Raw genomic sequence first — 26,400 nt, 5'->3', positions numbered from 1 at the left:
TATGACGATTATAGCTTGATAATGATGGTTATTCTCTGTAGTCAGACAGCGTGAAAGATTAAAATGGTCCCTCATTTTCCTTTAATGCAGGTAATGTTTTAGCAGTGACTCAGCAGGTGCAGATGAATGGCATTAAAGTAGCACGAATGCTAAATTATTTAGGCTATAAAACTGTTTCCAATAACCCAGAAACTACCCATCACTGTAATCAGGATGAATGACTTGACACTATTTCTCATTATATATAATCAAACTAATGTATGATGAGACTACAGTAAATAATTTATAGTTCCAATAAGAAATTAAATCATTTTAATTAGATGATAAATTTCGCTAGGCTTTTAAGCTTTTGATACACACTGAAAATAAGAAAATCATACCAAAAAACTGAGATGCTGAAGGCGTGTTGCAGCAGGGTTTGAAATAGGTGAGTAAAACTGCACAAATGCTACTTACTGCAATGAATTTTGGAGTGCATGTCCATTAACAACCGTCTTGTATTCTTATAAACGGCTGATATTATTTCTTGTAAGAGAATCTGTATCTTAGAAAAGGCATCCCGGGTGCAGTTGTGTGTCATCTGTGCATGTCACAGAGTGCTGTGTCAGAGCATGGCCTTCTACTGGGCAGCTGTTTCTGTGTACTCCTAACTCTGTCACCCTACCCTTGCCTCAGGCCTCACGGCTGCGACCCACTTGTCGCAGATGTCCAGCTCTTAACTCAGCCTGCTGCCACACCTTACCCGGGTAACAGACCCCTGGCCCCTTCCCCATCCACATTCTTAGACCGGGAACTCCAAGAGGCCTTCCAAGAATGTGAAGAACAACTGGTGTCACTGGGCATAGTCACTCCCACTCAGCCTTGCAGCCCCGAGCCCGGGACGTGGTGCAATGAAGGGAATACAACCGGAAAAGTGATGGCTAACAAGTCCAGTGAGTCATCGTCTCCACCTCCAATCGTTGTCCAGCTAGGACATAGCAACGGGGGCCATGGAAACAGGAATGCACATGGAAACAGTGAGACAGCAGACAGTCAGAAGGATACAGTTGTGTTTAGTTTTAGGGATTACATACTAGGCACTGTGAATAATGATGGGACAGCAGAGACTGAAAACCTGAAAGCAGAAAAAGAAATTAAGACAGATGAAGAGAAGGAAGCACCCACGCAAATACAATTAGAAATGCCAACATATTCAGCTGGAGAACAACCAAAACAGGCTGTGTTTAGTGATCATACAAACGATCTAAGACAGGGAAATGCTAATTCCAGTGCATCTGTGGGGGGGAGTAGCACTGTAGACTCTGATGTAGTGATTAGGAAGAAAGACACGGAGGCAAAGACAGACAAAGAAGAAAATCTAAGTGATGATTTCAGTGCTGGTGTTTGTTTTGAAACAAAGGTAGGTAATTCAGCTATGGAAACATCAGAGCGTAGCCCTCGTTTAAGGGATAGAGACGCATTACCAGAGCTGCAATCAAAAGGACAGACAGGAGCAGGCAAGCACACTGTGGAGCAGGAATCAGACCCATACAAGCAGAGTTCAGCTGGTGATAAACAGGCCGCCCAGAACAAAGAGGCAAAGAAAAAGAGACACAGGAAAAAGAAAAAGATGGAGAAAAGCCCGGAAACTGGGCAGGAGGCACGCACAGCAGTGCAATCTGAAAATGAAGTCATAAATGCTGGAAATCCCACCGATTCACCTTCAGGTCCTGTGATTTGTGGGCAACACCCTGACAACAGGCTTGATTACAAGGAGCAGCTTGAAGGAAAACCCACATCCAGCTCCCTACTATCATCTCCTCATAGCAGTCAGGATCATCTTACTCCCTCAGCCTGTTCACCTGCACCCATGCGGGCTCTTTTGCAGAAGCCTCATCAATCAGACAACCATAATGATCCCCTAAGCAGCATAAATAAAAGCTCCAATGAAAGCCTGCAGTGGGGGCAACATGTAACCGGAGGTGAAACCAGCAACCAAAATATACCCGTGACACATGTCCAAAATACAGCGATCAATCAAGCTGCTTCTAGTGATAAGAGATCAGATACACAAACGTGCCAGGCTTCAGTTACAGAAGCAAAAATACTCACACCCGAGAATCACGTCCCACTCTCCAACAGCCGAACTTGTGTGGGAGAGAGTTGCATGGAGAGCGTCCTTGAAGAGGCTTTAGCGGTGGTTACTGCGTTGCCACTGACAACACCCACACTGCCAGAAGTGATAGAAAGCGAGGGAGAGGGAGAAAGCGTGAGGTGTGATTTAGTGGAGAGAGTAGCTGCTAGAGCAGTTGCAGAGAGTGAGGAAGGAGTAGAGGAGAGAGGGACAGAAAAGTGCCTCATTTCTGCAGACGGAGAGAGGGACGAAGTCCTGGGCAGCCCTTCTCGGCTCGCGTTAATCTGTTCCCAGGCAAAATGCTCACTTGCATTGTCAGCCAAAGAGGGACCGGCTGCAGCTGAGGAAAGCTGCACCAGCAAAATGCCACACAACTCGGCCGAGAGCGAAATCAAGGCACCGAGAGAGGCGACCGCTCGGAGTTCGCGCAGAGAGCTGTCACCGGCCGAAGAGGGAGATGCAGAAAAGGAGCCACAGTGCTTAGAGGCTTTTATCAATACTTCTCCCCTTGGGCTACTTACTGGTTCTGATTGTCAGGATCACATTGCTGCGGGATCAAAGAGAGAAGGAGAGGGAGGAGGAGAGGAGGTGGTAGAGAAAGGAGGGCTGGTGAGAGAGCACAGTTCATTCAGCCAGCCAGAAGGCTCTGCTAGTGGGCTGTCATCTGCTCAGACTGAAAGGTGTCCGCCCACCGATGTTGCCGAGTCACAGCTGAAATCACAGAGCTGGAGGGAGTCGATCGCTACCATCACTGAGAGCATCTGCACCGAAGAGGAGCGTCTCTGTCGACCCCGCCGGGAGCACCGTGGCGCAACAATTTCACCTCTCCTCCTTGACGCTGAGCAGAGCTACAGTAAAACAAGCGGAGGCAGACGGGCCGATCTCGATCAGAAGTTAGTGTCAGAGGAAGGGCTGGCTCTGGGACGCACTTTCGAGGAGTCATCCGTCACAGAGACAAACTACAGTCGAGTCTTCCCGTCTTTAACCTCACGCCAGCATTTGATCACTTCAGAGCAAATCCCAGTTAAGCAACAAGCGAGCAACAATCAACAGGTTCAGCCTAGTAGCACAACAGAAGCAGAGACAGTCGAAAGTGCAGCCAAGCTTCAAGTCGAAGCCTATAGCCAGAGCAACAGTGGTAGCACCGCTATGTCTGAAGTCGGTGTGTATCTATGTGGCAGGAGTGGAGGTAACAGAGTTCACTTCATGGATGCAGAGAAGGAAATGGGCAGTTCCTCCGTGGATCTCAAGACCATGCCGGTGCCAGCCCTGGACTGTGCGTCTTTACCCCCGCTGACTGTTCACGAGCAGTTGCGTCATCCTGTTTTTGAGGCCAGCTATACTTTCACAGACTTTCTCAACTCAAAGAAGCCAGACATCCCTATGAATCCAGCTCCTACCAAGGATGAAGCAGCTGCGTTTTCAGAGGCACAGAAAGATGTCTGTTTGGCTAAAGGGGACACGAGGACTAAAGAAACAAAGGAGAACATTGCCACAGATCAATCACATAGTGACAGTTTGAAGACAAACACTGTAGATTCACAGTCGGTGAACAGCTCACAACAGCTTCCACGTCCTGCTGAGGAGACTCAGACTGGTAATAAAGGGTGCTTTGATGTTTTACAACCACCAGGAAGTGCCATCTCTGAGTCAAATCATCTGACATTTGAACTGGTCACAGCAAAGGCAGAGGCGGAGACACAGAAAGATGCTGCAATTGTGTGTTTGCCCAAGGAGGAGGAGGAGATTAAGAAGGTGGTGGCAGAGTCTAAAGGTACAGCTGACATTGACCAGCCTCAGGAATCACCTTTAAGTGCTACTCCTGTCATTCTTGAAGAAAACAAAGGGAACCAGCATAACTGTGCACCTTTAAGTGGTGTTGACACAAGTTCAACATCTGAACCTGTGACCTTGACTTGCGCAGCTCCTCTGCAGATGAAGCATTGTGACCCAACTGATCAGCCTGTTATGCAATTAGGTGAAAAACCTCCTAACGAGCCAGTTAACCCAGATATTACGAAGGCTGGGGAAGGGCCCAAGTCCCCCACCGGCTCTGCCGATCCCACAAAGGACGCGTGGGTGACTTCAGAAGTGATGGCGTCTGACGAGTCAAGCACGTTTATCGGGCAGTGTGTCAGTAATCCTGCTTTTGAGCTGCAGCCTCCTGGCCCAATGTTGAGTCACCTAGAGTTCGTTACCGACTCTGATGCATCTGTCTCTGAAAAGGCATATAACTGCAGTGCTGATGGTGACAGCAGCAGTGACTCCAGAGAGGTGGATGCCCATAAGAGCCGAGAAGTGACACACACTTCATTAGCACAGCATGCTGAGATCGGCGATGTCTATGTTAACGCTAATGAGGTCTTGCCAAAATTGGAGAATTTAAATTTTGATACTAAAGAGTCTGCTGCTACCAGTAATGTAAATAGTCAGTTATCACAAGAGGAAAATCCGATTCCACCTCAGCCTCCCAGCGATGCAGTGACAAGAAATAAACCTGCTAATGTAATTCCTCTATCTCAAACAGTGCCAGACTCTGCTGGCATTAAACCTATTATTTGTGAAGCCTCCATTAGGGATGACATCACAAATGTCAGCTACCCATTTAACTCCGACCTGCCCGCCAACGAGGTTTATGATACAATTAAAGGGGACAATGTGAAAGAAAACCACACAATGGGAGATCAGACCGCCATGTTGTTTGAAGAGCAAAAGAAACAAGCTAAAGAGGCAGCAATGGATAATCAAATGGAAGCAGCAGACAGCAGCAAGCAACAGACAGGAAAGACAGGCACAATGCCACAACAGAATAATGAAGCAGATAAAGAGACTATAGAAGAAATTGGAGCCCTGCAGCCACCACACGCATATATGGGACAAAAGAGTGAATTGTCATTAAAGGATGTGAAGAAGGAAAAAGAAATAAAGAACACTTTTGAATCCAAAAGCGAGACTGAAACTTGTTCCTCATCTCCCAGCAGATTTCCGGGATCATCCGAGGACGTGCTGCGTGCTGACTTAGAGTCTAGTAGCGAACCTCTGACTGTTTATGATTCCAGTTTGCGCCAAATTCCGACAGCAGCGCTGGAATGCAGCTCTGACTCTGCACCAGATTTGGGTGCAGCTCTTGGCCAATCACAGTCCACACCAGATCCAAATTGTTTTGCTCAGCAACAGGAGCACCATCAACAGTATCTGGGATCCAGACATCCCACAGAGGCAATGTCAGGTGGCTGTCTAGAGGGGGGAGAAAAGGCTAACGATCAGACCCAGACACTGGTTAAGGGAGTAAAAGGAGCCACAGAGGAAAGAGACAGCTCTGCTGGGGATATTTGTCAGTCAGGAAGCAAGGATGAGTTAGCAGGTGATGCCAGCATGAGCAATGAAGGAGTGATAAAGTCAGTGAAAGGCGAGGATGCTTCACTAGAGGTTCATAGGTTGCCATCTTCCCTTGATTCAAATGAAATTGATGGGAGAAATGCTTCACCTGATGCAGGGATAGCAGCGGGTTACTCTCATGTAAGTGAGACAAGTCAGGAGACAGATGAGAATGAAAGCCCAGGGTTAGAGGGGTCAGGTAGAGATTTAATGCCAGACACTGGGTTTGTGAGTGATCTGAGTGATAAAGATCAGCAAAAATGTGATCTATCAGCTGTCTGTCAAGAGCAGAGTAGAAAATCCGAGCTGTCAGAGAATCTGGTTGTATCTGTTGAGCCTGTTTCACAGGAACACGAAAGCTCATCTTTTCATATTCCCATTTTAACTAAAGATAGCACAGCTAGTGATGCTATTCATGCAGATTTTTCACCAAGTACAAACCAGGCTGGTGAAATTTCTATGCACACATGCAGCTCTCTGCCAGATCCTGCCGCGCATCCAGAAACTGGAGGAGAGGATTTCAGTGCTGCTGTGGCTCTAAAAAGCACCGGTAGTGAAAGCGTTGCGTGTGAAAGTCAGGATACAGTGTCCAGGCCTCATGGGCTGCAAAGGCCCAATAAAACCTCAGCCACACAAAACAGCCCAATAGAACAAACACCCATAAAAGGGCCTGATGTTGAGGAGATGACAAAGGAAGATAAAGAAGCCTTGGATGAAGGGAATGTTAGCGAGCAGGGTGAGGAACAAAATTGGATAAAAGTCATAGATGGTGGGGCTTTGGGAAAGCAGGGGGTTGTGCATTTAGCAGGAAGTGATAAAGAAATGGGCTCGGGATCAATCACCGTTTTAGGCAACTCCCAAAGTGGGGAGGCACAGATTAGCACGGAGGTTGCTGTTTGTCACTCTGATGGCAACACCGGTCCTTGTAAGGCAAGGGAAAGTGACAGTGATGCAACAGAAAAAATGACTGCGGACGTGGACACAGGCCCATCTGTTGTTTCATCAAAATGCCTAGAAGATTTCGAAACTCTTACCCACTCAGAGAAACCACAAGATGTGGTGCCACTGTCAAAGCCCCCAGATGACACTGTGGTTAAACCCACTGCTGCTGCCTCTCGGTGCGAATCAGAATCACTCGATAGAGCTCCAGCCCGCCGCCCTCCTGCTGAACAAGTAGAAGCTGCTGAAGCAGACACAAACTGGATAAAAGCGCTCAGGGAAGCTGCATCCCATTCTCAAAGCGAACAAGTGAACCCAGTGGATGCCTTAAGGTAAACGAAAGAGCGTGTGCTTATTTAAAATGATCATATGAGCCAAATATGTTAGGAACTGCAGATCAGAGCAGCGCAGTCAGAACCTCACAGTGATACAGATGTATCATGTTGCATGTTAAAGCTCAGCGTGAAAAGGCAAAGAAAATAGAAAGAGGAAAGGAACGAATTATGAACTGGACAAACAGCTACATTTTTTTTTTGTGTCTTTTACCAAAGATTTCTGGCATTTTGTTCCCCTAACTTAGCATTCAAGTAGCACCATGTTCAAGGCTTGTTTGAAGGGATATTACAGAGAGCAGTGTGACAATGAATATGAATGAGGAGGTAAACACAGAGCTGCACTTTGTATTAACTCGAGCTCGGGTCAGATGACTGTGCCTGTTGGAGTCTAATGGAAGTAATGCAGCCCTTTATATTCAAAGAGTGACATCAGCCGTGACATCGTCCCTGGTCCCCGGGGCAAGAATGAGCCTTTCTTACACAAAACACACTGCTCAACACAATACAACAACATACCTAGAGCACTTCACCCACACACATCCTCTTGCTCACACACACATTTTTGATTTGTGAGTAATTCCTTGAGCATGTGCTATAAACTAAACAACAAACCCCCCACCTCTTCTCTTCTTCTGTTGTTTTTTTCTCAGACCCTTTCCATCTCTGGAGTCTCCTCAACAAGAGTTTCTCACTCCGACTGAGGAGATAGCAGCTCCCGTGAGACAGGAGAAGACCCCACCACCAGAACTAGCAGCGGAGGAGACAGCAGAGATCCCACCTGTGAATCTTGTGAAGAAGCCAGTAGACCTTCCCAGACCTTTAAAAAAGGCAGGAGATCTCCTAGAATCAGCACATGAGATAGCAGAGCTTTCCAAACCACCGCAGAGTATAAAAGTAGAAGAAGAAGAAACGACAAAGGCAGAGCTTCCAGAAGCAGCCAAGAAAGAAGAAGAAGAGCATCCAGATGAGGTTCAAGAACCAAAAAGGAAGCAAGTTACTTCAACAGAAGTAGTGAATGAGGAACAGGCAAGAGAAAGGACAGATGAGATCCCAGAACCAACAGCTAATGATAATGAGCTCGTAGAACCAGCAAAGTATGAAGAACAAGAAACAACAAGGCCGACTACAGAGTCCCCACAGTCAGAGGAGAAGCCGGTCAGCGAGCTGCCAGTGGAGCTAGTGGAAAAACCTTTAGACATCCAGCCCGTGGAGCCAGCTGAAGTCCTAGCTGAGGAAACTGCAGCGACAGAGGCTGTTCAGGATCCGGCTGCAGAGCTACGGGACAGTGGGTGAGTGTTTTTACTGTCTGTATCACATGCTTGTCATATTTTTGAATTGATGCCCACAGTTTCCAGTGGAAACACATTTCACCGCTTTAAGTAAAACAGCCAACTAATGTTTCCTTAGAAACTCCTTTAACCAACAGACTCGCTCTTCTTCACACCGCATTCGGGGTCTGGATTCAAGAAAAGACGTCCATTTAACCCCCAGCTGATCTGAAGTTTTTGTGGTTTAGTGATTTCCCAACTGGAGATCATTTATAATTCAAACAAAGGAGATTTTGTCATAACATTTCCTTTGTACTGATCTATCAGATGCATTTCATTGGAGCGAAGATGTGTGTAAAATAGGGAGCTTTGGGGGACATGTGCTTTACAGGTCAGCTGTGCGTGCCTCACATTTAAAACTGATTTCCGTGTGCTTGGAAAACAACCTTGGTGGATTTGTTTTGGCTTTCAGACACTTCAACGGTGTCTGGGTGACTGTTCTCTCTACAGAGGTTTAACAGTGCCTACGAACTAATACGAATCTCAGATGTATACTGATTTATATGTAGTTGTTGAAATTTCCAAGTTAAATAAGCGCTGTAAAGCAGTGTATCAGTCAGTGTTAATGTAAGCATTTCAGCAGCACAAGTTGGACTGACTAATTCCTTTAGCGAAAAGCCAGATTTCTCACTAGAATTAGGTAAAAGCACAATGCTTTTCCATTTACCTCTCCGTGGGATCCATCCCTTTCGGCCTATCTTCATTAACTCAAATTCCCTTATTTGTCACTGTCTCCGACCACATGCCGTGGAGCCATCCCACATGCCAGATTAGCACTTGCTGCCTGTCAGTCTCAACACTTGTCCCATCACTGCTGTTGGATCCACACAGCATTGTTCAGAGCAGGAAAAAGGAAGAATGTTATTTCCCTGAGGTTTCATCAAAAGATACAGTTACTGTTGCGTACATGTGCCACAGAAACAAACGTGACAGCATATGATATATGATATGATACGCGTGTGTGTGTGTGTGTCTGTGTGTACATTGTGTTTTTTTTCTCTCCGCCCCCGAAGGCTGTCCGAGCTGTCAGTCCTACTCAGTCTGTGCGGCTTTGTGAACTGAAGCTTGTAGTGGGAGGAATTTGGGCAGGCACTCAGCCCCACTGAAGTCATTTGCACAGACCAGACAGAGTGGAACAAAAGCCAGGGTTCAGAGAAACACTCGAGCATGTGCTGCGGTGCGAGTTTGTTTGACAGAGTTAGTCCGAGAGTCAAAGAGAGAGGAGAGGAGGACTGGGACGTGCGGTCATCGGCTCCGCTGTTTTGGAGTTCAGGTCATTTCCATCGCTTACTGTAATTACTGTAACCTCTGAAGTCGTGTGATGGCTGAAATCTGGGTGAGTTGACAAACAGTAGCTCTGGTAGTTTTATGTGTGCATGTGTGTGCGTGTTTGCGTACGTCCTTCCAGGTGGATGCAGCAGATGGTCTGTAGGTAACTAGTTCTAATTATGCTCTGCCTCTGCTGACCTCACCAGATGGGTGGAGGGGAGGGAAGAGCAGAGAGAGACGAAGGGAAGAGAAGGCTTTTCCAGAACTAAGTTGTGAAATGAAAGGTGCACCTCCTCCCATGTTAAAAGAAAAAACAGGTTAGAACACGTTATGCTTCCTTGGAAATCTCCTCAGTAATGGTAAAGATCAACACTAACAATCAAAGTTGTCCATAAATCCAGTCTAAATCATAGCTCTGTGATTTAATAAATGTTTTTGGGTCTTCCAGGAAACATTGAGGGCTCGTGACTGCATTACATAAAAGTATCATATAAATTTTTTTTTTCTAAAAAGCAGCACAGCTAGTTTTTTTTCTGTTGAGGAACGCAGGAAAACAGCTGTGACTCTTTAGCCCAGAATGTGGGATATTTCTCAAAACAGAGGTAGGATGTCCTATAACCCACATTGTACTGTAAATAGATGTGTTGCCATGGTAATAGTAGGTTCATTTGCCTGTGCCGGCACAAGTGGAGTAAAAAAAAAACCCACTTTCATGCCTGCCTAATAATACTTTAAGCTCAGCATTGGCTAATGATTATGAAACGCGCATTCGTGTGTTCTTAAACAGTCATCCTTATAAACACTCATTAAACACACTCTCTGGACTTTGTGTCTTGTTATTTCTTGTTGGTCGCTTTCAACTTGTGTGCGTGTGTTTGGTGTGAATGCTGTAGTTGGCAAAGTCATGAGCATGGGCGTTAGAGGATCGGTGCTTTTTTCTGAGAATTGTCATATCTGTGCTCTCTTTGAACTGCCCGTGAGGTGCCTTTGAGTAATGCGCACAGCTGAATTACTTACAGTAAACTCTGTATTGAGCAGACTCCAGGTGTTAATGCCAACAGTAGAACTAAGCTGTTTGATGTCTGGCTGTAAATGAGCACATGTGCTCCATCTAATTTGTTCATCCCACTCTGGAAGGAGAAGCCTCTGTTACTTCATGCACGTTGGATCTGGAGGCAGAACCCGGCTGGAAATCGCCAGCTGTTAACCTGAGCGGGTCAGCTGATATTAGCTACATTTAGAAGGCAGCGAGTCAGAAAATACAAAATGTTTTTGTCTTCATGCCCCCCAGGACTGCTTTTGTCCATCTTCGGAGGCAGCAGTGAGCTTTATGACACTTTTATGCTTCTATTTTCAAACTGCATGTGCCAAGTTGGCCGCAGATGCTGGCACATGTATAGCTTTGGCCTTCTGGTGTAAGTTTCTAATTGTGGGTAAAAAAAAAAGAGAGGAATGGGACCAAATTAAAAACAGAAAAAAAATCTGATTTGAACTCAGAGAACATTAAAAATCATGTATGCAGTGGCCTTGCATCAATTAGAAAATTCCCTGCTTTGTAGTGGAATGATAATAACCACATTGTTAAATGTAACCTGTAACTTGCTGCGCCCTTAAGAAAAGCACACACCCTCATTAAATGCTATTAAGTTCAGGCTTTGCTGCGGAGAGAGAGGGCGAATAACTGAGCTCTGTTTCAGTCTGACACGAGCTGGCAGGGGCATTTAAAAAGTGCAGCTCAGCAGATGGTTGAGCGTAAGCACACGATTCATGTGCTTTACTTTATGGAGGCATTGTGAAGCTCTATTTTCCAGAAGCGACTACTGGGATATTTTTAGCACTAAACAGGAGGCATGCCCCAAGTGGGGAACAGCTGCAAGGGCGTCCATCGCCTTGCCTGTCAGATTAGAAGAGCCTACCACTCCTGATAAGCAGGGCCTGGATCAGTGCCAAATCCACTCCACCAGGTGGCCGATGATGACAGAGCCGCACTCCCTCAAGTGGGCTACTTCTCCGTAGGGCAAGCATGGACTATCGTGTAAGGGGAGCGATGAGAGAGGTGACAAAACGTTCTTAGGATGGTTGGAGCGAGTCTTCTGTTTTTCAAGTCGCTGCTAGGTTTAAGTGATGGCACAGAACAGAGCGATCCTCCTTACATTTACTCTGCTCTGTGGTGAGTTTACTTCATGGGCCATTTGGATGGGAATTTGGAGAAAAACTGAGTGGGAACTCCAAATTTCCAAACTTGGCTTTCTTGTTTTGGTCTGTTTGTTGATGTTTTGTGTTCCCTCCCATGCAGGCCCTCCCTCGGTGACAAAGTAGAAAGCGGTCACCTGGCCCCCGCCTCTCCTCAACCACTACCCTCCGATCACCACCTCCTTCCTACTCACTTCCGAGACACCGCAGAGTTCCCTACCTCCGTCCCCACACTTCCAGAGGGTCACACACTTGAAGCCCTACCAACCCCGCCTGCGTCCCCCTGTCCTCCTCACCCAGCCCCTGCCTCCCCTCCTGCATCTTCTGCTGACCCCTGTGAGGATGTTTACCCCGCTTCTGCACCCTGCCATATCCCTTTAAGGTATGAACATGTGGCTGCTCCTGAACCTCTTCATCTTTTTGGCACTTGTAAAAAGGTGATGTGACTGTGTGTTCTCATTCAGTCCTTGACGTAGATTTGCTGACACTTGTCTCTTTAGCGTGCTTCACAAAAAGTAGTCTTCTCCTTATCCTGTTAACTGTCATTAGGTTCAGGTCAAATTACAGCATTAAACTGACATCTGGCACACTTGATTAACAAGTCTTGATTCTTAGAGGTACTAAACAGAAAACTAGTCAAAATCAATCATCTATCCTGTTCAAATATTCAAAGCTAAAGGACTATTTTAGCATTGTGGTTAATATTCTTATTATATTCTGTCTTCGCATATCTTTGTGTGCTTGAATATGTCTTTGGTGGCTGCACACTTTTTTCCAGTGAGAAGTAGACGCACATCAAAAAAGACACTATTATCCTTTGTGCAAACCAAGAAAAAAAAGATAAAATGTGTTGTTTTTTCTTGTGATTGGGGAGAACTGGGTTATATTTTGTGTCTTCGGGCTAAGTTAAGCTAACTAGCTACAAGCTCCTGCTTCATATTTACTATGAAGGTGGCATCAGTCATATCTAATTGTCAGCAACAAAGCATTAGGTGTGTTTGCTTAAATATTGATTTATTCCTATATGAAAAATTGTGACATATATTTCCTGACAGTGCTGGCCATATATAGATAAATGATACACAGCATTGTTGACATTTTCTATATAAAGAACCACAGCTATGTGAACACCCAGTCTCATTACACCACTGACAAAATTACAGTATACCATTGCTATGCATGTCCACCACATGGACTCAAAGAAAATAAGATTTGCAAAATGTGAACTTAGTGGTCATGGAAAGCCAAATGCATACTGTATAATTGTGGCTTGTTAATGGTGAAAATAGCAGAAACACCAAGACAAAATGTACCTATTGATGCTTAAACATTCCGCAGTTTTTACTATTGCAGTGCAGTCTAACCAAGTAGTCCTTTAATGTGGTATAGCACATATCTTGACCTTTAACTGGCTGTTTCAACTTAAGAAACATTATTTTTCTCACTGAATTACTTGACACTGTGATTACTATTTTATTGTTTCAAGTATAGTTTATTCATTTAAACATTCCCCCGCAGCCGCTTTTGGCCTTTGCAACTGTATCATAGACTTTATTATATTAGAAGGAATGACTCAGCCACTTTCCCTGTTGCAGTGTCATTTACCACCAGCAGAGGGTTTGCAGAGTCCAGTCTTCATGTTGTGTTGCCAGACTGTGTCTGCACTCTGCCGTCTGGATGCTGCAGTAACCTGAAGCACACATGAATACACCTCAGCTCTCCTGTGCCGGATTATGCACATATGCTCAATTAGAGCAAATGACCAAACCTGTTTTCTGCACATTTGGTTGTGGCAGATGTAAACTGTGTGACTGTTCAGCTTTGTGAGCATACCCCTCACTAAGAGTTGATTTTGAGAATGCAAGGCGAGCATATTGATGCTACATTATTTATATCTGAGAGGCCTGTTAGATAGAACTGGAGAGGAGTGGAGCACCAGTGCGGCAACATTGACTGAATATTCTGATTGGATGCTCGAGTTTCCCATTTATCTGCACGCACAGCAACAGTGCCAGTGCGGCTGTATATATAAATTTAATCTGTAGATTGCGTTTTGAGTTATGTGCACTGCAAAAACACCTCTTAAACACAGGTTATTATAGTATTAGAGTGCATGTGCCACACCCTCTCTGCTCCTAGACATTAATTTGACTTATACACTGGGCAGTATTAAAACTATTTTTAATTGAAAATTGACCTTTATAGCTATGAGGTAATGAAAATGCCAATACGTCAAAAAACAAAAACAAACTTATATTTTGTCCCTTTTTCATAAATGACTCATTGATTTTCAAGAGTAATAATTATATCACATTGAGATGAATGCAACAGAGCCAAAACAAATATTCTGAATAATTAATCCGTTAAAGCCTCCCACACATCTTAGAGACATGCTTTTTTGTGTGAAGTAAGTTCCTGACAGCTGACGGGATTCTGGCAAAAGCCCTCAAAACAAAAGCTCCTCCCATGCTGTTACATTAATTGGCAATTCATGTATTTCAGAATATGGACAAAGCAAGATTATAGGATTTAAACAACTCACGCTCTTCTTTGAAATGTGTTTGTGGCAAATGTGTTCTCGCCGCTATTTTACGTGACCACATGACTGTAATCAGGATACTAGACTGATGGCTATCTCAGCTCCAATTTAACAGCTTCTTTTTCATTTTGAGGTGCTCCACTTACTCACCTGCTCTCGTCTTTTACTTAAACAAAAAGAAATCCCACTGAATCTCAAGGTGTGGTGGAGGAGTGTACTGTAAGTGCCAACCCGAGGAGTCAGTCCCACAAGTGATTAATGGGAGGAATGCAGGTTTTTCTTGGCATATAAGAATTAAAGCTTGAGACTACTCTGCTCAGTCAGCAGCTCTAAGGCAGGAGGATCAGAGGAGCATGTGTCGTCATCTAAAGTCAAGATTCCTGTAAGATGTATCCTAGAACTTCTTGATTTAATGGAACGAAAGCATAGCTATTCCAGTCTCCCTGTACTTAGGAGTTACACTACAAACGTGAACAAATGCGGAGTTAGTGTCCCATTTTCGATTATTGCCACAGCTTTGTCACTGGTAACATATTTGTCGGTGACCCCTCGTGCACAGTGGATGGGAGCGTTGTGACCCGGAGGTGAACACTCCAATCAGGAGGCGAACTCTCAGTACAGCTTTGATTTGCAGTGACCCAGTGACCCATGGAAGCAAAAAGCCCCCTACTGCTTACAGAGCCATGGATCGTTCTACAGCTCACTGCTGAGGGCCAAATTTTTGTGGTCTCTTATGAAGTTTTTTTTTTTGGTGCCACATTATTCGATATATAATTGGTTTTGTTTGTTTTTTAACTTTGAGACTTTACTTGCTCTCAATGTGGACCCGCTACACTGAAGTTCCTTTCATAATGAAGCTTTCTACATCATAAAATTCTAGTTATGCTTTAAATGATTATTTTCCAACATGTCCTGCATTCTTCTAATCATATTTAATGCAGACAAAGCTGTATGTTGTGGATTTTTAATACACCTAAAGTTCATTTTGAAAGGACTTCAACAAGGCTATATATACATATTTATATTGTATATATGGATTGTGATGACCTGATTCTTCTTGAGTGGCGTTATGAATTTTTCAGATAAATCTGCCAGAGCTATATCTTCCAGTGCCTGAGTCTGCTGAATTTTTCATTTCTTTATTTTTTTCAGCGTGCAGTCGAAGCTCAAGTTTAAGGCCAGGCCCTTAAAGCTGCGACAAAAGGTGGATGTTTATGTCAGACATTCAATATGACAGGAACATGTACTCCACAAACAGCACTGCACTAGATACTACAGCCTGTATATGGAATCATCTAGAACTTGTATGTGCTGAAGTCTCAAAAGGAGTAGAAAAAGAATAGAAATAACATCTTCTTTTGTTTTTTTACTTAATTTCTCTGCACAGAGATTAGTTTCCATTTTCCAGATGTGCTAGGCTCTCTCCTCTTTTTTTGGTTTTACCTTGTGTGTCGACCATGTTCACCATGCTTCTGTCTTTGTGTAAAGCCTCTCCACTCTTCAGATGAAACATCACATATTATTCTAAGTGCAATAAAAGACCTAGTGAAGGTTCCACATAATGCCAGATGGGGAGACTTGTCTATACATGCTCCCACCCAGCACACCCAGTCTCCACCCACTTTCGTGTTGCCCCCCTTCCAAAGCATCCAATCTTGGGGGAACACTGGGCGATCAATATTTTTTAGAAGGGGTCTGTGTTGTGAGTTGTGGGTTTTGAGTTTGCTTGTCCCCTCGGGTCGTGGAATATCGATTGTCATGCCCATCAGAGTCTCAGATCACATCGATATTCTTTGTGAAAATCAGGGTTAATGGACTCCCATGTTTACATGCAAACACTTCCCCCTTTCAAATGCTGTGTTAGGTTTTGGGGGCGGAATTGGAGATTCCCCATTTCATTGTGTTTTTTTTGTCCTCCCAGGCAAAGATAAGATACCTGATACCTCAATACAGCAACTCACTGTGACTACCAGTCCCTCGGGCTCATGTTATTGTAGTGAGTCCTCAATTCCTCACGTTCCCATGAGTCTACAATGGATTTATTCTTCTCATATTTCCAGTGCCTCTCTTTCCTATTGCTCATTGACAGTCAGTAGGAAATATATTGTTTCTACTCTTATTTCCATTCTTTGTATGTCACACAGAAATGCATTAAAAAAAATTTTTTTTCTTTGTTTTTATAATTTGTGTTTTTTTTCATAGAGGCACTGTTCGACTGTCTTCAAGGGAAGACTATAGTGGAGCTGAACTTGAATAACACACATTCACACTCACGCATAGTTTCTCAGAGTCTATTGTTTACCCCGTGCATCACTCTGGTTGGCTAAGCCGAGTGCTGGAAGCTTCCATTGTGTGAAAAGGAGGCACAAAAATGACATTTTCACTATGCAGCTCATTGCACGAGTCAGAGGGACCCTGGCAGGAGAGAGCCAAATTTGCAAGGTGCTGGTAATGCGGGAGTGAGGGACAAACAGAGTGAAGGGGAAAGCGTCTCTTAATCAGACTGGATTTGGGGGGAGAAACTGCTATTGTTTGGCTCCCCCATAGTTGCAGTAGCAGATGAAAAAAAGAAAAGAAAAGCTGCTTGTCTTTTTAAAGGCACAGGAGGCTGGTGTCAGGGGAGAGAGTGAAGGAAAGAGGGGGGAGGAGGCAGCGAGAGCAGCAACACCGCTCAGCGATCTCAGCAACCAAAGAGACAAGAGGCACCTCTGAGAGACTTGCATGAAAACAGGATTACACTTACATCCTTTTTGTTTTGCTTCATTCCCTCTTTTACATCCTGCTCTTGGATATTTTGTTCCCTCCTGTAGCTTTATTTAACGCCAGATGTGAAGCAGGAACATTCCCCGTCTGTAGAGGTGTAGAGGATCGGGGATGATGTGCATAAAGTGAGGAGCCCTTAATCATCCCGTGTTTTGCTCCTGATGCGAGAAGCTCACTCATCCTCTGCACTGCAGCACTGTACGCTCAGCCAGCCTCCGGTACAGGCTCCCTGCCTGCCTGCTCTGCAAGGATCACCATCAAAAGGAGGAAGGAGTTTTGGGGGTAGCAGGTGGATGTGGAGGGTGGCCGGAGAACAGGAAGAGGCAGGGGGGGGCAGGGGTGCTGAGCTAGTTGAGGATGGGAGCCAACGAGTCCATGGAGCAAGGACAGAGTCCCTGTCCCTCTCAAGAACACATGTGAGTGAACTTAACTTTAACTCTTGCATCGCTGCTCAGTGTGGCGTCTGAAGATGTTCAGAGGTGTGATCAAACCCATTAACAAGGAGAACAACATCATAGATCCATTGAGAACTGAGGTGTACTGACATGTGGTGTGTTTGTTTTCTATGAATTCATGGCTTTGCCTTAGTCTTTCATGCCACACGAATGCTCAGTGTGCCGTCACTTGTGACTATAGGTGCATACAGGGCTGATTGTTGGTTATGTCACTGATACGGCTGAGAGATGAAGGCTGAAGACAATCCCTGTGGCTCACTTTTTTGTTTCCCTCCTCTGTTGTTGTTGTTTTTGAAACCTTCCCACTTCAGCCTATTAGCTCTTCCCTATGCATTCTGCCCACAAAACCTTTCCAGCCTGTAACGCTCCTGTGTAGCCAGCTGAGGATGCCAGTATTGTTTTGTTGTTTGTTATTGTGATGTCAACAAGGATGAGGAAATCGGAGCACGTGTGCATGCAAATGCACATCGTTTTGCCTGCGACTACAGTACGGATGAGACCTGGCTCAGCAGAGCCAGAATACAGTGCAGCAAGTACTGCTGGGAAGCTGGTGGGGTGATGTTTCGTTCTCTGGGAAGGAGGACGCGTCTGACGCGCTGGGAGTGGGACGTGGTGACTGTGTTGAAATAGAACACGCTGCATGTGTGTGTGGCTGCGTGTGTGGGGTGGGAGGGAGTTACCACGGGAATATCAGTGGATGAGAGAAAGGGAGTTAGAGGGAGCGAGACGGAGCAAGAGTGCTCCACTTTGCTTTGTTTTATTTATAACTCAGACACACTACTGCGCCCGGGGGAGCAACAGAGGAGAGAGATCAGGGAAATGGACTGAACGCTGGTGTTTGTGTGCTGTAGAAATTAAAGATTAATGGCATAATAAAGTCATTTTTCATCTTAAAGTCCTACAAAGTCTAGGCCTCGGAGGACTGGATACTTTTGTATTAATATTCACAACTCACTGCTGTGAGCTTTTATCACAGGCTAGCTGTAATAAAAGTCAGCAGCTATTTTTCTTAAAGGTGTGCAGAGCTTTCCCAACCATTAATAGTACGACTTCTACTTTACTCCATCAGTTGTGGAACACTGTTTAAGGCACTAATAAGAAGCTTTCACACATCAAAACATTATATGTTACTAATCGGAGTGTAAGAAAAAAGACCAAATGACTGACTTTTAGTTCTTTTCAGTCACATTTTATTTTAAAATGTAAAACAAGAGTCCAAGCTCTTTAATCATTAGTTATTATTAATCTCTGGTTCTCATGTCCTGTCTTTCTCCCTTCATCCTTAACTGATTATACCAGATGGCTGCTTCTTCCTGAGCCTGGTTCTGCTGGAGGTTTCTTCCTATTAAAAGGGAGTTTTTTCTTTCCACTGTCGCCAAGTACTTGCTCATAGGGTGCCGTCTGATTTTGGGGGTTTTCTGTCTATTACTGTAGTGTCGTTACCTTACAGTATAAATCATCTAGAGGTGACAGTTTTTGTGATTTGCTGCTATGTAAATAAAATTGAATTTAACTGAATGAGGACTGGGGCATTGTCTCTCGCCTACCTTTGCTTTCCAAGGTAGGAGAACGAACCAAGCATCTGATCTCATAATCCAAATGGAGAGAGATGTTGCAGCCCCCTACTTGCCGATCGCCTGCTTTACTGGCGTCAGCCTGGCCTGTTGCCTTTTAATGCGCCATCTGCTTACAGTCATTGGTCAGATTAGGCTAAGTGTGGTATTACTCATAAAGATTATCTTAGCCTGACATTCTATCTTAATGGCTTCCTTGTTCTGAGACTTTGGACAAATGACCCCAGATTACAGGTGATCGCTGATCAGAGTTGACGTCAGCCTGGATGGAGATGAGAGACGAAAACTTCAAACCATCTGCTGTTTGAGAGATTATTTTGATAGTGCAGGTTCAGTAATCATTTGCAGATGTCATAGTTGTTTGTTTTTTTTTCCACTGTAAATCCTCTGCAGGCTGCTCCCTGTTAATCCCATCCTAGAAACTGTGCACGTGCTTTTGTAAAATGAAAATAGGTTGTAGCGTACAGTGGCTATGATGCAATATTTCATATTCAGACTCATTCATCAGTAGGATAAATGTGTCGGAGCTCCCTCTGTTGGCCTCTGTAGTTAAACTATCTAGGACAGGCATAGTATGCCTCTATATTTCATTATGATGCCATATTTTCCTCTTCCTTCTCTGTTCCTAGTATAGATCAAAACACAGCGTTACCTTATTAGAAAAGACACTTTGTAAAAGTTGTGCCTTTTTCATTATCCATTTTCTTTGGTGATAATTAGTTTGTCACTCATAATTGCTATGAAGCATCCAACAGATTAAGATAAAGATTATTGCTACTGCTACTTTACACTGTTCTTTCCCTTTTTGTTGGGGGGGAAGTAGGTTCTTTGTTGGCCAAAATGCTAAAAGCAAATCACAAATCTGCCCGATGCTGAAACCCGTGCAGAGCTGAGAGTGGAAAAAAAATCGCTGGATCAGGAGCAGAAAACAAAGATGTAATGAATTGTAGAGGTTTAGCTTTGGGGATGTATGACAGTCAAGATTTGATGGAGGGAGTGTGCAGCAGCTAATCCTTTAAGGCTAATCAAACAGCAGCTTGGAGACCATCAGCCTGCCTCTAGTCCTCCCTCCCTTCTTCTTCCCCCCCCCCATCTCATTCCATGTCTCCTTATTTCTCTCTTTAGTGACAATGGCAGATTTACTCTTTTTGCAAAAAACGGACGATTGCTCGTCTCAATTTACAATTTAAAATTTATTCTTTTGAGCCGGATTCTGTTTTTGTGTCGGTTTTAACCCTGCTCCCCGTTTCTCCCGGCGGCTCTCCCTCCAGCGCTCTGAAAGCTGTTTAGACAGACTGCGTTGGATTCGGTTGGAAGCAGCGACACAGCTGGCTGTCTGAAAAGCAGCATCTTCCTGCCTCACGCTGCAGAGTTTCTGTCTCCAGGCAGTCATCTCAGCCTGCGAGAGGCTGCTATTAACTGCTGCTCTCTTTGTCTCCGCTCGTCCCCATATTCCCGACTGCTCTCCCACACCCTGCTCATCTTCTTTCTACGTTTCATCAGCTGCTATGTAGCACAGGAGCTGCTGCTGATATGGTTGCATGAACACAGTGGGCATTCCCCGGTGATTATTATTCATCTTATTAATTTCCATGATATCCACATTTAATTATATAAATTCTGTCGGTGTTTGATCGAATAGATGCCAGTGGAATAAATTAGAATAATGATGGCCAATAAGGACATTTACTGGATTAAGTAATAGAGCAAAAGTAAATAGAAATTGATCATGTTTTTCCTAATGAGCTTTGAACAAAAGGATGCTGATGCAACAGCTGCTTACCTCTGTGTAGATCTACAGTGTGCATTTATAGCATTTCACGTATCATAATATACTTCACTCAGTCAGCTGTGGGGGCCTTTTTAGGTTGTGTGTGTATTTTCAACAGCGTGGATCCAGACAGCTTTTCTTCTTCCGTATTCGTGGAACATATGGCGCGAGCAACCTCTAGTTACCATAGCAACACTGTGTTTGCAGTTGCATGAAAAATGCTATCCACAAGGACATAAACAGAGCTCTGAAATGAGCCCTAATTACTTTGTTATTGCCTTTTTGCTTTATTTGCATACATCTGGAAAGTAGAAGCTTTTGAGATTTTTTTTTTAATTTATAAACATTAACTAGGCGGCTAAATTTCTTTTTTATCAATGAATTAACTGAGTGGCTTTATTTTGTACAGTAAACCTAGATCGGTGGTCTGTAAGCTTATTTGCTCTTTGCATATTACTCCCTGTAAGTGGGTCCTTGTCCTTGAAGCTGTCTGTGTCACTGCCTGCCTGACCACCTGAATGTACAAAGCAGTTACTAGTGACTGATCCAGATGGATTTGTAGGCATACCCGTCTCATCCTGCTGGGACACACTAGGCCCTCACAGAGATTACAGCTCTGTCTCACATCTAGACCATGTGCTGTCTCATCTGGCATCACAGCACCTTTGTAGAGTTAAGATAAAAAAAACAAGTATTAATTACGCCCACCTAATATTTGATATGCTGTTGGTGTATTAACATTCATGTTTTAGATGCATGCGATATTGTTACAGCAGTATCTGCTGTTGCTGTAATGTAATGCTACATTACTGCTAGCTTGCTTGGTTTCTATTATTGACCACATTGAAGGCTTAAGTGGTGTCCCATGTACCCTTCTCATTCATGGTACACATTTATTTCAGCCATTGAAAGCTTTGGAATTTGCCTGGGGGGTAAATCTCTGTGTGTCTTTGCTTGAAGAAAAGCAAAATTTGTTGAATTCAGGCAGGAATGGACAGTATGAATAGAAAAAGATTAAAGGGTGCTGTAACATATATTACATGCCAGTTGAAATGGTGTTATTGCAGTACAGTATAATATACAATCCAAGAGAATGAGGTTTAACTGGCTGGTGTGTTTTAGACCTGTGCAGTGTGGTTATAGCAAAGATTTTCAGGAAAAAAGGAGGAAGGGGTAGAGGGATGGAGGAGTGAGAGAGCGAGAGAGAGCGAGAGAGAATATAGTGTACTGCTGGAGGTGGGCTTCTGCAGGCGGTCGCATTTAGATTGGGAGACAGCATTTCCTACTGAACAGGAGTGGAGACAAACTGATATGGCTACAGATGACAAAGAAGAGCAGCATGAAAGGACTGTAGATTAGAGACAAAGAGATCTGGATACTAGACGACAGAGAGAAAGAGACAAGGCAGAGGGAAGGCTGCATCCAGGATCCTATCTGTGGGCTCCTACCTGTGTGTCAGGCAGTAGCTTTGGTGCGGAGAGGTGCAACCCACCAGCAACCATGGCAGTGAGTGCGTGGCAGGCTCTGTCTCCACTGCAGTGGGCTCGATGGGGCTTGGACACTCTGCTGGGTGGGGCAGGAGACGGGAACAGCCCAGACGCTGATCCGGCTCTGGGGCTCCTTCGCCGTCTCTCCTGGGGCTCACGTCATGACAGCATGATCAGGGCTGCCAGGGAACCGGTCAGACAGAGGTGAGACAGGATGGGGGACCGGAATCATATACCGTCAGATAATCCATTGATCAGCATAGCATTAAGCTGGGTAGCCAGGCTATGTTTCCAGCTTCGCTGCCACTTGTGTACTTGAGTGTGTTTTGCTGAGAATGATCAGATGTACAGACTTTATTTGCACGCAGAAAGCTTTAATTTCTCATTGTTTTAATTCAGGTGTTTCCGTATTTCCTGTGTATTTCCTGTATTTTATAGCTGTCATATCTCATCAAGGCTCTTGAGGCTTTCTGGTATATTTGAGTCTTAGTGTGTGCTGTGTAAGGTAATGCTTTGTCTCAGGCGTGTCGTTATCTGTCACCTCACTGCAGATTCAGCATTCTCATTGGAGCACCTAGAAATGAAAACATAAACTCATCATAGCCTGGAGCTTTTTAAATTTTTTAAACCATCACACATGACAGGAAATACTCTTACTGCCATTCCCACATGATGTACTGCAAGCGTGTAATAAACTGTGTAGCCTCTGATTAAAAATACCTCCAACATACCGTGACATAAAGAATAACATTAGAGCTGCACGACTGGAAAATAATTCTGTCCTTCGTGATGATATTATCTTTCACCTTTTTCTTGAGATGGATGGATATTTATGTTAATGAGCCTGATATGGGTCGTTATAGTCCAGTGGGTATCGGCCTGCTTCACAGCACCTTTCACTTAATGTTTCCTCATCTTTTATTGTAGGAGCTCAGACTCTGATGGCGCTTTTGAGACCCCTGAATCTACAACTCCAGTGAAGGCTGTTTCTCCAGCTGAGCCTCAGATAAAGCAAACAACATCTGACGAGAAAGGTACAGCAGGACAATTATTTCATGACCTTTGCTTAGTTTTATACCGATTTAAGCTGTTTCACTATTGAAAAAGTGTTGTTACTGGATGGATTGTTACACCACCTAGTGGAATGAAGTTGTAATTTAAATCTGCCTTTTTTTTTTTGCCGTGTCAGCCTACAGCGCTCAGAGCTACATCTCTGGGGACACTTTATTCTCTCTTTTATGTGTTTTTTTTCATGCCTTTTTGTCCAGTTGGGACATTCATTGAATTATTTATAACACATCCATCTCTAGAGTTTAAAGTGTCACACAAAGACAATCACAGAGCAGTTAAATTCTACCATAATCTACAGTACTGTGCAAAACTTCACCCCTCATTTCTTTATATTTTTCAGAAAAGCAGGAAATAGGCCCAGCAGTTTATTAAAATATGTGCAAATACAGATGGGAATAAATAAAGCTTTTACAATTCTACTGAGCTTAGTCAATATTTGGTATGACCATCTTTATTTTTCAACACAGCCTGAACTCTTAGCAAAGGTTTCGTGCTGAAAAATGAAGCTGTTGCCATTCAGATGCTTACCAGATGGTACTGTATGGTGGATCAAAATCTGACCATATTTTTCTGTATTCATAAATCCCATCAATTTTGACAAGATTATCAAGAAAAGGCTAAAACGCCTCCCCATAAAATGATAGGGTCTTCACTGTACTTTATTCTTTGGCAATCACCTTGCAAAAATATGATTTCATGCATGTATAACTGTATCTTTGGTATTTTTCACTGATTCGAAAAAAAAAACAAGCAAGAAAAAGCATGTTATGTTCGACTGAATGGTTGGATTAGTTAGACTCTAGAAATCTTTGTCTTATGTTCCACATCTTTCAATCTCCTTTTGCAGTAGAAGACACCTCAATCACTGATCCTACATCTGACTTCACTGCAGCCGAACTACCATGCCATTCTGCGTCAAATACTTTTGATGAAAACAAGCCCATCGCTGCCAGTGGTACATATAACATTGACTTTTTTGCTGCAGAATCAACGACTCACACTCTAACCCGTTCTCTGAGCCTCCAGGGAGGAGAACTAGATAGTTCTGCTCTGTTGGACGGATCACCTTCAGGAGGTTTCCGTCCACACTCCGAGTCTTTCAGTGTAGGCACTGAGAGTGCCCCAGGGACACTCCGCAGGCCCAAGAAAGGTCGTCCTGGGTCTGTAAAGAAAAAGCCTCTTCTCAGACAGAACTCTAACCCAGAGAGCCCAAGGCCAGACTCATCCAGCAGCACCCCAGAAATTAAGAAGCGGGCGAAACCTCGAACAGCCAGCCCTCTCCAGGCTCAGGAGGAAACTGAAGGAGGCTCTGCAACACCGAGTCCTGGAGGAACGCAGCGAAAAGCCAGAAAGACCCGTGTTGAGACTCCTCCTCCCCTGCCAGAGGAGACCAATCATACCACCCAAGAGGAGAGCCTTATTGTTCCTGCCTTACCTTTATGCCAGGAGGAGATACCCCTCCCTGAAAGTCAAGCAGACAAAGAAGAAACCCCCATCCCTCCCAGTGGCTCCTACAAATGGGATCCAGACAACTTTGAGAACATCAACCCCTTTAAAACCGGAGGTAGTAAAATTGCCAATTCCCCTGTTTTGGGTCGTAAGGAGCCTGTGTGTGCCCCCATTTCCACCCCTCTAGAGAGTCCCCCCGTCCCATCTGAGGAACCACATTACCCCAGTCCACCCGCTCCTATTAGAGAGCCAGTCACGAATCCTGAGGAGCAGCCCATTATACCCAAGCGTCAGTCACTAAGACTGGAGTTTGACTACTCCGAGGAAAGTGGTGAGGCATCACATCAGGCCTCTCCTCCACCTAAGAAGCTAGGCAAGAAGCCAGGTGCCAAGATGCCTCTGAGGAAACCAAAGCTGGGGCTGAAAAAGGCGCCTCCAGCACAGACAGAGCAGCTGGACAACATTCCTCCGGCATCTCACAACAGCAACGAGGATGAAATCCCGGCAACTAAAGCATCTTACACCTTTGAACTCGACAAGTATGAAGATCCAAACTTGAATCCATTTACTTCAAGGAAAAATATCACCAACTCCCCCAAACTATCCAGGCCGCCTTATAACTTTGATGACTCCATAGACCCTTTCAAAAGCTCCAACAAGTTGGCCAATTCCCCTCCTAAGACTTCTGCCTCATTTGAACTGTCATCCAATGACAATGATACTGAAAATGACAACCTCGGGGAATTAGAGGACCAGAACCAGAACAAACCTGCCAAGAAGAAGAAAACTCCCATCAAATCGTAAGTTCACTCTGTATTACCAGAGGATTGTCTATTCACAGAAAAGTCTGCATCAGTCTGTGAGGATTTTAGGTTAGTCTGTGTTTGTATGTGGTTCTCTAGCCAGTTTTGCCAGTGTCCTCTGTCTGTCTGTCTGTCTGTCTGTCTGTCACCTGTGTCTGTGTATTCTCATATGTCACAGGAAGTCCAGGGGTGTGTCTTCTCTATGTTGTTTTTTGTAAGTACAGGGACAATACAGCCATCCACCCTTTTGCCCTCTAATTCAATCTGGCCCTCTTTGAACCAGCATGTTGCCCTGTTGTCCCTATTAACAGAAACATCAAAATCATTTGCGCTCGCTATTAAATCACTGAAACTCATCAGAAACGTACCCATTTTAACTGGAGTATCCATGCCAGTTTAAATCACCCATAATCCCTCCAATAGAAGATCCAGTTAGTAAATTAATGCTATATTTCTATTGACTTATGGATGGATAGTGGTGAAAAACTCTCTTGTTTTTTGTTATTTTGCTTTCCTTTTTTACACTGAAGTATCTGCAATAATTTTGTTCATTTGTATCCAGTTGTAAGTGTTTAACAAAGAAGGTGCTGGTGCCCCCTCTGGTGTTCATTGTTTGCTATTGAGGAAAGAACGAAAGCTACAGTGTATCAGCGTGTGCCAGGATCACATACAGTTTGAAACAGGCTGGACCAGAAGCTACCTTTCTTTTAATGCAGTGAACTACAACTTAGTGATAATATTTAATCAAGGACCCAGATATCATAAAAAACATGTACAATGTCAACAGTATGTTTTATTGCATGTGAATTAGAGCAAATTTGGCTCAGACCACATACTGTATCTGATACTACTGCTATTTAATATATTTTTACAGGGATACATAACCCTTTTATTAATTCAGGCATGCATTACACATTAAACACTGAGCATAAA

At 44.1% G+C, this 26,400-nt stretch overlaps 1 protein-coding gene across 14 annotated transcripts in view; it reads left to right on the top strand.

Moving 5' to 3' along the window:
- Positions 1-26,400, top strand: part of tacc2 (transforming, acidic coiled-coil containing protein 2) — a 47,395-nt gene that overhangs the window by 9,890 nt on the left and 11,105 nt on the right. For 11 of the 14 annotated variants that reach the window (XM_076891816.1, XM_076891814.1, XM_076891813.1 and 8 more), the window contains 5 exons: positions 676-6,762; positions 7,416-8,054; positions 11,659-11,937; positions 23,072-23,178; positions 24,063-25,464. In XM_076891816.1, coding sequence (XP_076747931.1) covers positions 676-6,762; positions 7,416-8,054; positions 11,659-11,937; positions 23,072-23,178; positions 24,063-25,464 — 8,514 coding nt within the window. The remainder of the gene's footprint in view (positions 1-675; positions 6,763-7,415; positions 8,055-11,658; positions 11,938-23,071; positions 23,179-24,062; positions 25,465-26,400) is intronic. The other 3 variants (XM_076891804.1, XM_076891815.1, XM_076891817.1) reach the window with 3 other exon arrangements.

The sequence above is a fragment of the Maylandia zebra genome, linkage group LG13, assembly GCF_041146795.1.
Source record: "Maylandia zebra isolate NMK-2024a linkage group LG13, Mzebra_GT3a, whole genome shotgun sequence".
Taxonomy (NCBI): Eukaryota; Metazoa; Chordata; class Actinopteri; order Cichliformes; family Cichlidae; genus Maylandia; species Maylandia zebra.
This window is presented reverse-complemented; position numbering and strand designations above follow the sequence as displayed.